The 13,986-nt window shown below is 36.4% G+C and overlaps 1 protein-coding gene across 1 annotated transcript in view; it reads right to left on the reverse strand.

The window, feature by feature from the left end:
• Nucleotides 1–3,499: 3,499 nt before the first annotated feature.
• LOC142976823 (protogenin A-like) overlaps nt 3,500–13,986 on the reverse strand; it is a 131,694-nt gene continuing 121,207 nt past the window's right edge. Inside the window, exons 8-26 of the mRNA XM_076120393.1 lie at nt 13,734–13,898; nt 13,313–13,388; nt 12,720–12,908; nt 12,153–12,238; nt 11,809–11,893; nt 11,311–11,478; nt 10,601–10,724; nt 9,972–10,130; nt 9,292–9,428; nt 8,547–8,710; nt 7,928–8,027; nt 7,458–7,542; nt 7,065–7,078; nt 6,330–6,478; nt 5,634–5,748; nt 5,183–5,279; nt 5,029–5,092; nt 4,698–4,790; nt 3,500–4,294 (exon numbers count right to left, since the gene is read on the reverse strand). Coding sequence (XP_075976508.1) covers nt 3,986–4,294; nt 4,698–4,790; nt 5,029–5,092; nt 5,183–5,279; nt 5,634–5,748; nt 6,330–6,478; nt 7,065–7,078; nt 7,458–7,542; nt 7,928–8,027; nt 8,547–8,710; nt 9,292–9,428; nt 9,972–10,130; nt 10,601–10,724; nt 11,311–11,478; nt 11,809–11,893; nt 12,153–12,238; nt 12,720–12,908; nt 13,313–13,388; nt 13,734–13,898 — 2,379 coding nt within the window. The 3' untranslated portion in view covers nt 3,500–3,985. The remainder of the gene's footprint in view (nt 4,295–4,697; nt 4,791–5,028; nt 5,093–5,182; nt 5,280–5,633; nt 5,749–6,329; nt 6,479–7,064; nt 7,079–7,457; nt 7,543–7,927; nt 8,028–8,546; nt 8,711–9,291; nt 9,429–9,971; nt 10,131–10,600; nt 10,725–11,310; nt 11,479–11,808; nt 11,894–12,152; nt 12,239–12,719; nt 12,909–13,312; nt 13,389–13,733; nt 13,899–13,986) is intronic.

The following is a 13,986-nucleotide window of genomic DNA, read 5'->3' on the forward strand; positions in this document are numbered from 1 at the left end:
AGCGAAATTCTGTCACGCTAATAAGCAATACTGTGATCAAGAAAACGTGTAAACATATTATTAATTAATATATAAGAAATTAACTGAAAACCAGCACACTACGTCGAGCCCTAGTGGATAAATAGACAAACTTATAAATACGCTATTTTTACGAAAAGAAACCTGTGTATAATTTGTTTGCGAAGTCAGAATCGAAGCTTAGACCCTGTGACAAAACCTAGCGTCAAAGATAAAATTCTAGATTTTTAAAGATCTAACACTACACCTAAGTCTAGCTAACTTAGTGTAATTGATTTTTTCAGGTACATAGTCGGCGTTTTCCTTTCAATTTAACATTTAAACTGAGTTTATACTTTTTATAATATTTACAATAGCGGCGCAATGTTCTGAGTCAAAAAATAAATTTTCAGAGCAAACATTGTAACATTAATAATATTTTAGAGAAAAACCTGAGTTACCTTATTATTTTCTTATTATAATAATTATATTTCTTAATTGTGAATTTATTTTTTGACTTAGTACATTGAGGCCGCTTAATCTTACAGTATAATAAATTGTACCTAGGTGCTTTTAAATCAAGGTATAAATAGGTACACAATATATACTCAAAGATAGGCTCCTGATTGTGGCTAGTTAAAGTAACAAAATCAGTCAAAATTGTGAATTTTGTACGCAAAAGAAACTGTTAAAGGTTGCTAACTAATAGTGGGTATTGGTCGATATTACTGTTTAGTAAAAGCACGCAATTCTGTAACAAAAAAAAACGCTAAAATTTTAAACGAAAAAAAAAACATGAATATTTTCTTCAAAACAAAAAAAACTGTTAAGACAAACACACAACCGTATTAAAAATATTTAACTGAATATCGACCGTACCTATCAATCTTACACTAAAACTGTAAAATAAAGGAAAAAATATACAAAAAAAAACGGATAAATCAGTGAAAATGCTTACTGTCCTAAAAATAAATAAATAAAAAAACCACTAAAACTATCCAGTAAGTGCCTTGAACTATCGTTGGGCGAAGAAAACTTAATTTTCAACATTAAAATGTCATTAACATCTAAATAAACCTACAACGAATAAAATGAGGTAGATATCAATTGTGATATGGAATAATGATCAACGAAGTACTATGTTTGATGTTTAGCTTACGTCACTACTGATTTGGCCATGTCAGTCTTATGTATTGTATGTATATAGACGATTGGAAAAAGCAACATAATTTTCTAAAGAAAAAAAATCACTAAACATGTATTTGTTTCTGTTTTCTGCAAAGGCGAACGGCAGGTTTGTATGAAGAATTCGTACAGCTTATAAAATGTCATGTTTAGCTTTACTTTTGGTTTTAATTGGTAGCTTATATGATAGACAAGCTTATTTTAAAATTCTTATATTTTTAAAAGTTGGGAGGTAATAGTTATGTCCATTTTAAGAAGCCCCGATAGTTCGCAAAATTGCTCAGATGCTGTCAAAACCACAATCCAAAACAACACGGATGCGTAGACGTCAGACTAACAGTGACGTCTCACGAGATTTTCTTTTTCTTTAGTTGTCAAATATAACAAACAAATATGACAAATATAATCCATAGACCAAAAAATATTATTAAATTAATCATTTTTTTCTTCCTGAATTATTAATTAATCCGGACTACTAAAAATAATACTCCCAAATAAAAATAAGTGACTTAGTCCCCTTGATAAGTGGTACAAATTCTGTAACGAAACAACACCAACTTTAAGCTGTACGAAATCTGCCAATCTCCTTTAGTCCTTGGAAAAAAATATATTAAAAACTTTTTTTCTGGTTTGGTAGAATAAAGATTTTTTGGTTAAACCGCCGGCTATTTATATTAAAAGTGCGAATACGGAAAAAAAAGGGTAATATTTCTTTGATAGCTGATGCCTAAAACTATATTTTTTAAATAAGCAATAATAGTCAAGACAAAGTTACAATAAGAAGAAATCTATCTACCTACATAAAATGCGAGCTTATATGACCATATCATTAACTTGGTATAACGTAAGCTAAACACATAACCAGTGGTCAACATAGGGTCAAAAGGTGCACAAACATCAGTATCCTTTATAACTATAATAACGCGCGATTTTAAACTATTTTCATTTTATAATAATCATAGTTCGTTGTAATAAATTATTATATTTTATAATATATACTCATTTATTTTTACAATTACATTTTTATTTTTATTCTATCTACTTTCTTAGGTTTTTAAGTATCTAGAAAGTTTTTTTGTGGGTGTAGAAAACTGCGATAAATAATAACTATTATATATAAAATGTGCGTTTGCGTTATGTGTAAAAATATTAAAACAAAACTTGGAATGTAAATTGTGAAATATTAGCATCTGAGGCTTTGTCTATGTGAACAAAAAAACATCAGAACAAATCATTTATAACATGTATAAAATAGGTATTTTTGTAAAGGTAATATGTACACGCGAATTTTTTATGTGTGTTTGGGAATTATTTTGGTCTATAATTTGTACGATTACGTTGCACTAATGGTGAAAACTATTTTGTATGTTACTAATTATCTGTACTTGTAAGAGGCACTGTTTATATACATAACACAAGTATTGGACGACGAGCATGTCAAATTGAGTTTACATACAAATTTCAGATGGACCGCAAACTGTAAACTGCAAACTGCGACCGCAAACTGTGACCGCAAGTGAGGCTAAGTTCATTCGCGAAAACGCACTGATATCATAGAGATTCATAAACTTATACTTACTTGTAGTTTGCAGTTGCTGTTTGCAGTCTGCATTCCAACTCAAACTTGCACACGACTTCCCTCAACAATACATTTCTACATTGACTGACTTGTTATTCAATATTTTAATTTCATGATTCAAAATGGTAATAATTTTAATGTATCAATCAATATTATAATTGTTTTTGTAATTAGTAGTTACTCATACAGTAGTATACCTATGAGTAACTGCTACTTTTAATCTTAATGCTGTCTTAACTGCCTGTTTAACAAATAGATATAGGAAAAATATCAATTCGGTGATCTTACTTTTTTACTTTTCGGTAGTCTATTTTTTTATTTGTTGATAAGTCAACCATTGCAGAAAATGTATGTAAAAAGTGTAAACTCTTATCGTCAAAGTGCGGTGACCCCGCGTCATACCTACATTATTGTCGGACGCATATAATCTCAGGTCAGAACCGAACAATGCTACACATGCGCGTTGCCACAAACCGGCAATAAAAACCTTTTATATATACATAATAACAATCTTTACGATGTCACATCACTAGTAGCCATAATATACCAAATACCTTCGTAAATTTCATGACTTTTTTAACTTTTTTTAAAGTTTTGGATTCTAAATCTTTCTTTTGTATGGAAATTTAGCTTTATTCTTCAATTTTAACGTTCATTTTAAAAAATATTACATATAAACTGAACTTAATTATACTTTAGGCAAGTGAAAATGATAGAATTCTAGCAAATCTTGCAACTTTTGTAAACTGAAAATATCAACTCATTTTTTTTAATGAAAAGTCAAAATATTTACCAACCTACCTGGTTAATAAGACACTAGTGACGTCACATTAGGGGTGTGTACTATTGCGAAGCTAACAGTAAAATCGAGAATAACTCCACGTGCCAGTCAACTCTCCACCGCATACAATTTAACACTTAAAATATTTACCCGTACTATTGTTTTACCAAATTATAATCAGCCTTACGATTATTAAAAATAAATTCTAACGATAGGAACGAAACACGGCAGTTATTCTCGGACAATGTGAAGCCTCATACAATCTATTAAGTTACCCTTTTATCGTATATCAATTTTACTAACGAGTAAAAAAGAGGATGCCTGTACAATCTCATTTCTTATTAAATTAGCAACACCATTCGAATTGACGCGAGAAGTCTGGCAGACTTCAGGGGTCGCCTACCCCTAGTGTAATTCTCGAGGGGGTGGGGGGGAGGTGTGTCTCAACCGTTAGGCTGGAGGGTAGGAAGAATTTTGCTGTTGTCTAATTGGAAGTCTGTGCTTCGTGTAAGTTCAGAATTCATGTTGTCGTCGGGTAGTTTGTTGAAGGAGTTGTTGGCGCTGAGGTCGCGGGAGGACCGCGAGAGGTCGTACTCGGGCCTGCGGGAGGTGTCCAGCAGGTTGAACGTGGTGGAGGAGGTGTCGTCCAGGACTGTCTCCAGGGTGGTGTCGGGGTCTTCGTACCGCGCGACGTCGAAAGGCTGCTCGTACCGGCGGCCTTTCCGCATGCGCCCGTTTGGTGTTTTTGATTGCTGTTGGATAGAATATACAACGTAAACGTACAGTTTACTTAGTAAATAAATGTTTTATGCACTCGTAACCTCTCCTAGATTTTTTACCGTTTTTATCTATTTAACCAGTTTCTATTCTAATGGAACTAACTTTACTGTAGTCAAGTAATATTTTTCATAAAAATATCACTGTATAATATAATACTCTAGTCTTATATTACCTAGTTCGGAAAGTCATAACTTTCTGTGGAAAGACAGTTTTGAGCTTCGAAAATAACCCCGTAGCTTTCAAATGGTCTTAAACTGCGAAATGTATCAAATTAAACCACCTAAGCTAAACTAACAACCTAAATTAACCTTTTTTCACTTAGTATTAAGAAATCTATTCAAGTTATAACGTACACCTTGGTATACGTATACTCACGTTAGGGTTCTCAGTGATGTGCACGTGTCCGTTCAGGAGCGGCTCCCCTGCGTCCTTGGAGCCGCCACCGTTCGCGAGCTGACTGCCGACGTTCTATCAACAATATAACAATATTAGTAGCTGACTAATATTTTATAGTTCTATATTATATTGAATAATTTAAAAAAATATAATTGAATGGTTGTTCATAACAAATAATTGTTACTGCTTATTGCTTACGTTACTTTCGTATAGAAGTAACTTTAAATTCAACTGTAAACTCAGTAAGCAAAATAAACAAGGATGTTTTCAACTTCAATAACTGTTTAAATAAAAAATCTGGAGGACATACCTTCATTTCGGCGCCTTCTTCCTCATGACCTTCAGTTAGGGACACGCTTCTTCGACTGCGGTTTCTGAGAAATACAAAATAGCTTAGATTCAAAAATCGTGTGAGAAGCGCATGACCGCATGTGGCCACTAGTGTTATATTGAGAGGTACATACCTGACAGGTGACCTGGTCTTCCTCCTGTGGTGCCAGATACAAACCGCAGCGACAAACAACAAGCATAGTATCAACACCCCGACACCGAGACCAACCACTGAAAAAAGGAAACAACATAAGTCATCCATATTAATATTATTAATGCAATGATCTGGCTGTTGTTGCTATTTTAAACGCTCTCTCGGTTAATATACTGCACCCATTTTCATGAAAATTCATTCAGATATACATATTTTCAAAAGTCAATCCCTTAATTATTGAAATATGGGATGGATTTTTAAGCGAGTTTAACCGTGCTAGTCAGCTCGATAAAATAATAAAGTTATTAGGGAGAAAATGAATTGGCAGTAAAATATTGTGAAGAGAGTGTATTCAAACCCAAGAACTAAGACTCAATTTAAATTCATTAACTTTTACATTTTATTAATGTCAAGATGTGTCTTATACTTACTGATATAAAAGGAGAGGTTTTCCATGGGACTCTCAGGGGGCTCGGGTATGGTGATGTACGCGCCCGCGGGCCACACCATCACGTACGTCTTCAGAGACGAGTCTAATCCGGTTATCTGTATAGAAATTACATAAATAGTATATAAACATAAGCTTCATCATTCATCACTCAATATATTTTTTACTTTCTTTGTCCGAGTTTATTAACAAGACACTACGCAGAAGGCGATAACGGAACAATAGATATATGCAATGAATGTGGAAGACGAGAAGAAAGGATGCCCGCACTACTTAGGGCGGCCGTTTGCGCCACGAAAGAGACAAGAGACTGCAATCGGAGACTTGAGTTGATTTTGGGTAATGCCTACGAAACACTTCGCAAGCGAGACCGAGGCAGGAGATAGATCATAAGTAAAGTTGCGGTCGCAGTTTTCGGTCGCGGTCTCATGTTTCGTTTACTTGTCTCTCTCTCTCTCGCCTGCAAAACACCACCTCTACATGGGTTCTGTGTTCGTTTTTAAGATAGTTACTCTTATAGTGCGGAGGGGATTCCCGTGAAATTCACCATGTATACAGAGTGAGCGTGGGACAAAAATTTAACACCTTTCCCCCCACAAAAAAATCTGCCCCTTAACAAGCTGAAAGAATTGATGGAAAGTTAGACAGTACAAGTAATAAATGTAGCAGGTATACTCACATGGACACTATTATCGCTAACATTAACGCTGGTCCACTTGTCGACGGGTTGCGTGAGGTTCTGCGAGTACCTCACCACGCGGGGTCCTTGACCCTCCCACGTGCACGTCACTCCGTCGTTTGTGAACGTGTACTTCAAGTCTGTTGCCTCTGAAATTGTACAGTTATATGAGTATAAAACTATCAGTGTTTTGGTAGATGATGACACACGTCAAATATGTTTCGGCATGGTTGAAATAGATATGATGTGAAGTAACTGCCATGTTTGTGTATCTGAATATAGCAACAAGAAGTTTTTGAGAGGCAAAGTAAACTGGCACTATAAATAGGTGAATTTTGATATAAGGAAACTGAACCAAAAATATAGCATTTTGGCGTAATCTTTGATTCTTTACGCTATGAAATACAAGCTAAAATGCAACATTATGGTGGTCGCTCTCACTCAGACTGTTACCGTTTGTTGCTAGGAATTGACAAAGGCATACATTATTCCACACTTTCAAATACGCATATATTGCAATACCCAGGCATGCGCGCAAAACTAGCATGCTCAAAATTTTACCATTCATCGGCTCACTTATCTTATTACCTCAGATTTTCTTATGAAAATAACCAGCATATAATATCGTGTACTAATTATACCCAAGAGACCAATATTCTTATGGTCTAGCTTGAAATTTGGTCTCAATGACAGTTGTTTTAAGGTTCTTTTTTGCATTTAAGAGCGATCATCTACCACTATTATAGTTGCTGTAAGAACAGCAGCTCGAATTTTTACTGCTAATGACTACCGACAACCGGCTATCGGTAAATTTGTATGAAAATCTGTTCAGCGCCACTAAAGGGCGTCAAAGGAACTTTTTTGCAGTATATTTTAAACGTCAATCTTTCGATACTCGACAGTACCGACTGTTGCATTACTGTGTCAAACTTGCTAATACCGATTCTAGAAAATCGAATAACTGGTTTATACTCAAGTTACATCGTAGACCATCATCAATTTAATGATGTGAAGAAAAATTAAAAGCAAATGCTGGATTAAACGTATTTATTTTCCAAAAAATGCTAACAGAATATTAAAACGATTGAATTATACAAGGATCTTTCCCGAAATTTTATTTTACTCCACTAAAGGTAAAACAGGTTTGGATGTAATATGTAACATATGATATGATAAAGAAGGGACTCTTTCGTATTCTCAGACGTACACATACCTATAAACAAAATATACATACATAAATAATTTATTTACATACATAAATGAAATATTATATATTATTCTATCAGCGATTGATTGATGAAAAATCGACTAGGGAGGTAAATACCCTTAGTAACCATATTTCATTTTTGCCTTATCGTTTTAAAAATTAAATAAACATTATTTATTATATAAATTACCGCTCCTGTATTTCAAATTCGCCTTATACAACTAGAAGGCCAATTTTCTACCATTAACTTTCTTGAAAAGTGATCGGCGCCCCTAGCGTATTCCGCAAGAATTATTATTAACAGTAATTTGGTTCGAATACCAAACACTCTTCAGTACTGACTTTAGAAATGCACTAGAGTATAAATATTATAATATGATTGAATACTCACCGGAGACCTGTGGCGGTATCTTCAGCACGGAACTGTGTCCCACGGGTTCATATCCCGACACCATCACGTACAATTCCTTGTACAAATCAACTCCGGACAACTGCAACAATAACAGAAATTTACAATGCTTTTATTTATTTTAATACAAAATGCTTACGTAAATTCCAAAAGTTCTAAGAGGCCCATCTTAATGACTGTTGATTCAAAAAGGCTTTTGAGGTTACTTTCGATTTTAATAAACGATTATCTTGTTCTAACGGTGAAGAAAAACATTGTGATGCAACCTAACATGCCTGAGAGTTCTTTACAACAGTTCTCGGAGATATGCAAAGTCCCCAATGCGCGTTTGGCTAGCGGGGTGGACGAGACACCTTACCTATCTCATTCCAGGAGTAGACCCTTGCCCAGCTGTGGGACACTAGAAGGTTCTTCCCGTTAGAAAAAGTGATATTATTTGTAATTCATACATATCTTCGTAAAGTCATTGGTGTGTTGCCTCGGTTTTGAACCAATTCCACCTGTGTGGATGGTGCATGCTTAGACTTCTATGCTATCACTGCTTTTAGGACAGGCATAATATTTCTATATTACTAAAACGAGAATCAAACATGTATCTCACCACGACAGTGTTCCCCACAGTCTCGACGGAGGGCCACTGGTTGATGGGCAGCTCCAGCTTGTTCTTGTAGTACACCCTGTACTTGTCCGGCACGCTGTTCCACGACACGCGCAGTGTGGACGCGTTGATCACTTTGTACGTTAGGTCCTTGATACGCTCCTCACCTGAAAATAGAACTTAGTTAGAATTTTGTGTCATAGATATGTTGTGACAAATTAATACTAATATTATTAATAAATCGAAAGTCTGTTAGAGATGTTTTTACGGCTAAGCTTCTGAAACGGTAAAGAGTGAATTTGGTTCGCGATTGAATTCAAATTGCTTAAGATATATTGCTGCCACGATGTGTGTTAAAATGTCAAACTAACCAAGGAAAAATGTTTCGATGTATCTGTACGCAACGTTTGCCTATAATATAAATCATTGTCAGCTTAAAAATTGCGCGAGGCAGGAGTTTCAGTTTTATCAGCACTAAATGGCGTTAGTGGCGTGACAATTCGAAAACCAGCCAAAAGATTGCACAATTCTGTAATATTTTTTCAGCAGTAGCTACATATCTTACTGGCTTATACCCTTAATGATTCATAATTCTGTAATATAATATTGGCCAACCAATCAGCCTAGCCTTTCTTTCAACATAGTTGGAATCTTCCAGTCTTATATTAGATAGACTGGAAGCCGACTCCAACTATGTTAGATATCGGCCATCATTTAATATTATTCTCTAGTATTTAGTTATATTTACCGTCTGGCTGTGTGACGATGCGTATTGGCTGAGTGAACTCGGAGGCGGCGCGTGAGCTGAGAGGAGACTTGACCTTCACTCGCACGGAGTACTCCGTCCCCGGCCACAGGTTGTCTACCCGGACTTGAGTGTCCAGACTGTGGAAGGTACAAAATCATTAGCCAAATGAAATAGGATGTTTTAAAAATAAAGGAAAAGGTTAGTACTTCGACATTCATAAATTGCGCCGGGAGGTCGTGGGTTCGATTCCCACAAAAAAACAATTAAAATATGTATACTACATTTGCGCCGGAAGGTCGTGGGTTCGATTCCCACACAAAACAATTTCGGGTCTATTTGTACTTTGTGTCCGTTGCTTGTATGTTTGAAAAAGTCCCCGCGACACAAAAGCAATTCTTAATACGGGAGTTGTGTTTAAAAAAAAAGAAAGAATAATGTTTGGCTATTATGCTTTCACGGCTAGAGATTATACTTGCCCCATAACGTTGAACAAATGATAAAATCAATCCATACTAATATTATAAAGCTGAACATTTGTTTCAGTGTTAGATAGACCATTTATCGAGGAAGACTATAGGCTGTATATCATCACGCTACGACCAATAGGAGCAGAGTACCAGTTAAAAATGTTACAAAAACGGGGAAAATTTAAAAGTTTTTTTAATACATTAGGTTTATACCTTTCCTCGCAATCCTCATCTTCGTCCTGTTTCTTAGTACAGAGTAGATACACGTATGTCTCCGGCGACGTCTCAGCTTCCTCGCAGTGCCACTGCACCGTGAAGTCCCGGGATCCTACCTCGGTTACCTGTACCTGGTCGATCTTGGTTGCTTGATCACTGAAAAAGTACCAAGAATACACTATAAGTATCATGTACATTTCACGCATCTTATACTGTGGGTCCCGTTTTCTATAAGTCTACTGATATATTAGATGTATAAACAGAATTATACTGACACATTTACGGTTCTCTAAATTTCCAACCATCAACCAATAAAAAACCAGGAATTGAATCCACCACTCAGTAATATGCAGTACCATTTAAATGCTGCTTTTACCAGGGATTCATTTGTTCTTAGACATGTTAGCTACCTACATGATAAAATACAGATAATAAATTGAGAAAGATATTTTTTTATCAATGCATAAATATTGGAAATTGTTTTGCTATCCTTTTTAATGCATAATTTGAAAAACTATACTTGATTACTGTTCTTTTGTTCGAAATATTCGAATGTCCTAAAGGGTTACACTAGTAAAATAGTGAAGAGTAATAATGTGGTGACGCCGGAGCCAACAGAACCTCACCCTGCGTCCGCGTCAGTGTTGGAGCTGACGGTGGAGGTCCACGGCACCAGGGACAGGTCCTGCTGCAGCCACGGCAGCTGGCGAGTGCCTAACACGCGGATCTGCAGCGGAGTGGGAGATGACACTGCGAACAAACATATCAAAGTGTAAGATTTTACTTTAAAAAAGAAAAAATAACCCCTTGTATCTGATCATTAGACTACCAATTTAGCAAGTTTTGCTCTGTCCCCCAAGTAGCAAAGGAGGAAGACAAAAGACCAAGAGTGGTCGAAATGTCAGCTGGCTATTTATTGGCATCCCAAGCTCTAAGATAAGATAAGAAGACCTGTTTAGCAAAATCCTTTTTTGATGTTTGTTCAAATGCCTTTAACATAGTTAAACAGCTGTAACTAATCTTAAATGATAATTGTGACCTATTTATAACGTGCTCTTTGAAGCACGTAGACGCTCAGGTTAATGACTGTGGCTACCAATCTATTGAATTTTCCGACCGAAAATTGCTCAATTCACTTATATCTTTTTGCAGTTAGCTACCATGCTGTAAACTGATTATGGTGTCCGACTTCAAGCTCCTCTGGTATACTTTGGTCTGAATGTTATACTAGAATTATCCTATTCTAACAAGCAAACTGATGTATAATTTAAGGTACATTATTATGAAGCATCCGATGCAAAATTGCGTATGAAACCAGTTCATCATCAGTACTTACTCGTAATAGTATAATTAGTGACGGCAGCTCCAAGAGTGACGTTCTGCTCCTCAGTGGTGTTGTCCACCTTATACTGAAGGATCCACTGCTTCACGCCAGGAGTTTGAAGCGCGAACTGCCTCCATGAGACCAAGACGTCGTTGCCTTTGCGAGAGAATCTGATTGGTACTGTGGAAAGAAAAAATACATACATATATAAAACCCGCATTTGGCCATCATGGTGGACTCAAGACCTAAGCCCTCCTTCGTTTGACAGGAGACCCTTCCGCAGCAGTGGGGCAATAATGGGTAAAAAAAAGTGCATTGGATTTTTTATTATACATATTTCTCTGATCTGAGCGATAGTATATTAGACTGCTGATCTTGAGATCTCAGATTGGACTCCCAAGACAGGCCCATGGTTTTATTTATAATAGATGCTGGCTTTTTCGAGCTTTGATATTATCAGGATTTTTAAGAAATTCTTCGCGTAAGTTTAATACATGATTTGTCACTTACCGCCTTGTCCTTGACATGTGACGCTCTCAGACATATCACTTGCGATGTTCTTGTTGTTCTTCGACGACTGTATGTATGCTCGGACCTGTAAAACAAGTATTATATAGTCATACACTTTAACAAATTTTCTTTAAAGATAAACGAACACATTACAAGTATTAATTTCAGTCGTAGAATTTAATATTTATTCTTTAAAAATAAACGAAAAGGACACTGGTCTTGCAAAAGGCAATAAAAAAAATAAACGAAAAGGACACTGGTCTTGCAAAAGGCAATGGAGTGAAACAACAGAGCACTTTTAGTTCGCAGTTTGTGAGTAGTTAATAAAAAAGTATATTATTTACCTGAAACCTGTATGGAGTCAAAGCTTCGTTGAGAGTAGCTGTCTCTTCCGTGTCAGTATGGGGTTGGCTTGGTAGTGATTGACCACCTACATAAATAAATATAATTAGTATAATAACATTGTAAAAACAAAAAACCACTGAGCCGATAAAAATACAGTTTATTATAATAAGTATGTACAAGTAGAATATAGTATCAAGCTCATGTGCAAAAATCGAATAAAATGTGTAGGCATGAATTGTGGGTTAGAAAATCAAAGGTACCTTTCATTTCCAATGAAAAGGAACGCATGTCAATCAAAAGGCTCCAAACAAACTGGAAAGGCTGGCAAACACGCCTTATCTTTATCTTTGTTTTATTTACATTTTCACTTCCTGCCCTCTTTCTCTATATAGATTTTTTAACCCGTGTTTAATCTCGTATATCTGCGAGTCAAAGGCAACTGTTTTTAAGCATCACTATTTGCACAGCGCCTTGTTACCATATTCACATTCAGTAAGTCAATTGTTCGATTCTTCACTTACCAGGTGAAGACAAGGTAAGACAATAGATAAGTAGTTCCCACTCACCAGGCGAAGATATCTGCAGCGTATAAGCCATGGAGTCGTTAACATGCGGCCAGCGCACCAGCACGCGGCGCGCGCCCGCCGCCCAGCAGCGCACGCCCGCCGGCGCCGCCGCGCCCGCGCCCGTCACGTCCAGTGTCGCCCACGCGCTCCACCATGATAACCCGTTGTGCGCGAAGCATTGGTACACGCCTGACGAATAAACAGTATTATAAGAATAATATTAATGAGTGTGACGTCATGCTAACAGGTTCAAGTGAGGCTCGGGAGACGACAGGCTAAGTAAAGGTGTTATGAAGTTAAATAATGACAAGAGAGCCTACCTACAGTATTCAGTATCGCACTCACCAACTTCTAATTAATTTATTACAGTACAAAGTGTAAATCTAATCCCAGTGTGTAGTACTCGCAACCGGTGGTTGCAAGTCGCGCTCTTTAGTCTCTGTCTACTCTTATGGGAAAAAGGCGTGATTTTATTTATGTATGTAATGTATCTAAGTCTTAAGTCTCGAATTTTAAAATAGATCTACAAAAAAAAATTTATAACAGGACGAAATTAGATAACTGTTGCACTAAAAATGGTATAACATAAATACCTGAATCTTCAGAAGTAACTGTTCTGATGAGTAGTTCCATCCGTTTTTCATCATTTGCTGATGCTCGTACCACAATCTGTAATATTATTCACATTAGTATTGTAAAGTAAACGTGCAATGGTCATGAAAAATTTATTTCGACATTTTCAAGCAAGTTAAGGTAATATGACGCCGCAACAGTATTTTTACATCTATTAGACCGTTGGCATTTTAATCCGTACAAAATATTTGTGTATATGTATATTTCTACCCACATCAACTTAAATAATAATTACGATCGAGCACTCTAATTCAAAAAAATCACCATTTCGCAAATAGATAGCGCTATCGCAAAAACGTGAACTTTATACACTACGCGCCGATAGATGGCGCTGTCACCAAAACATAAAAATGTAAAAAATATGGGGCAAATAGTACATACCCTATCAGCTAACACCAGTGGTTCTCCATTCTTGTACCAAGTGATGGTGGGAGGTGGGTTGCCGACCGCAGTACAGTTGAACCGGACGGTGCTTGCTCGAGGTACTTGCTTCGACGTAGGTGGTAGGGTTATGTTCACCGGCACTGGGATTATTACGTTGAAGGTCTGCAACAAAAATTAGAGTATTATCAAACCACTAGAATGAAGGCCTCTATCCGTCTATCTCTGAATAATAGTTTTTGTAACTTATCTG

This window comes from Anticarsia gemmatalis, chromosome 11 (assembly GCF_050436995.1).
Source record: "Anticarsia gemmatalis isolate Benzon Research Colony breed Stoneville strain chromosome 11, ilAntGemm2 primary, whole genome shotgun sequence".
Lineage (NCBI taxonomy): Eukaryota > Metazoa > Arthropoda > Insecta > Lepidoptera > Erebidae > Anticarsia > Anticarsia gemmatalis.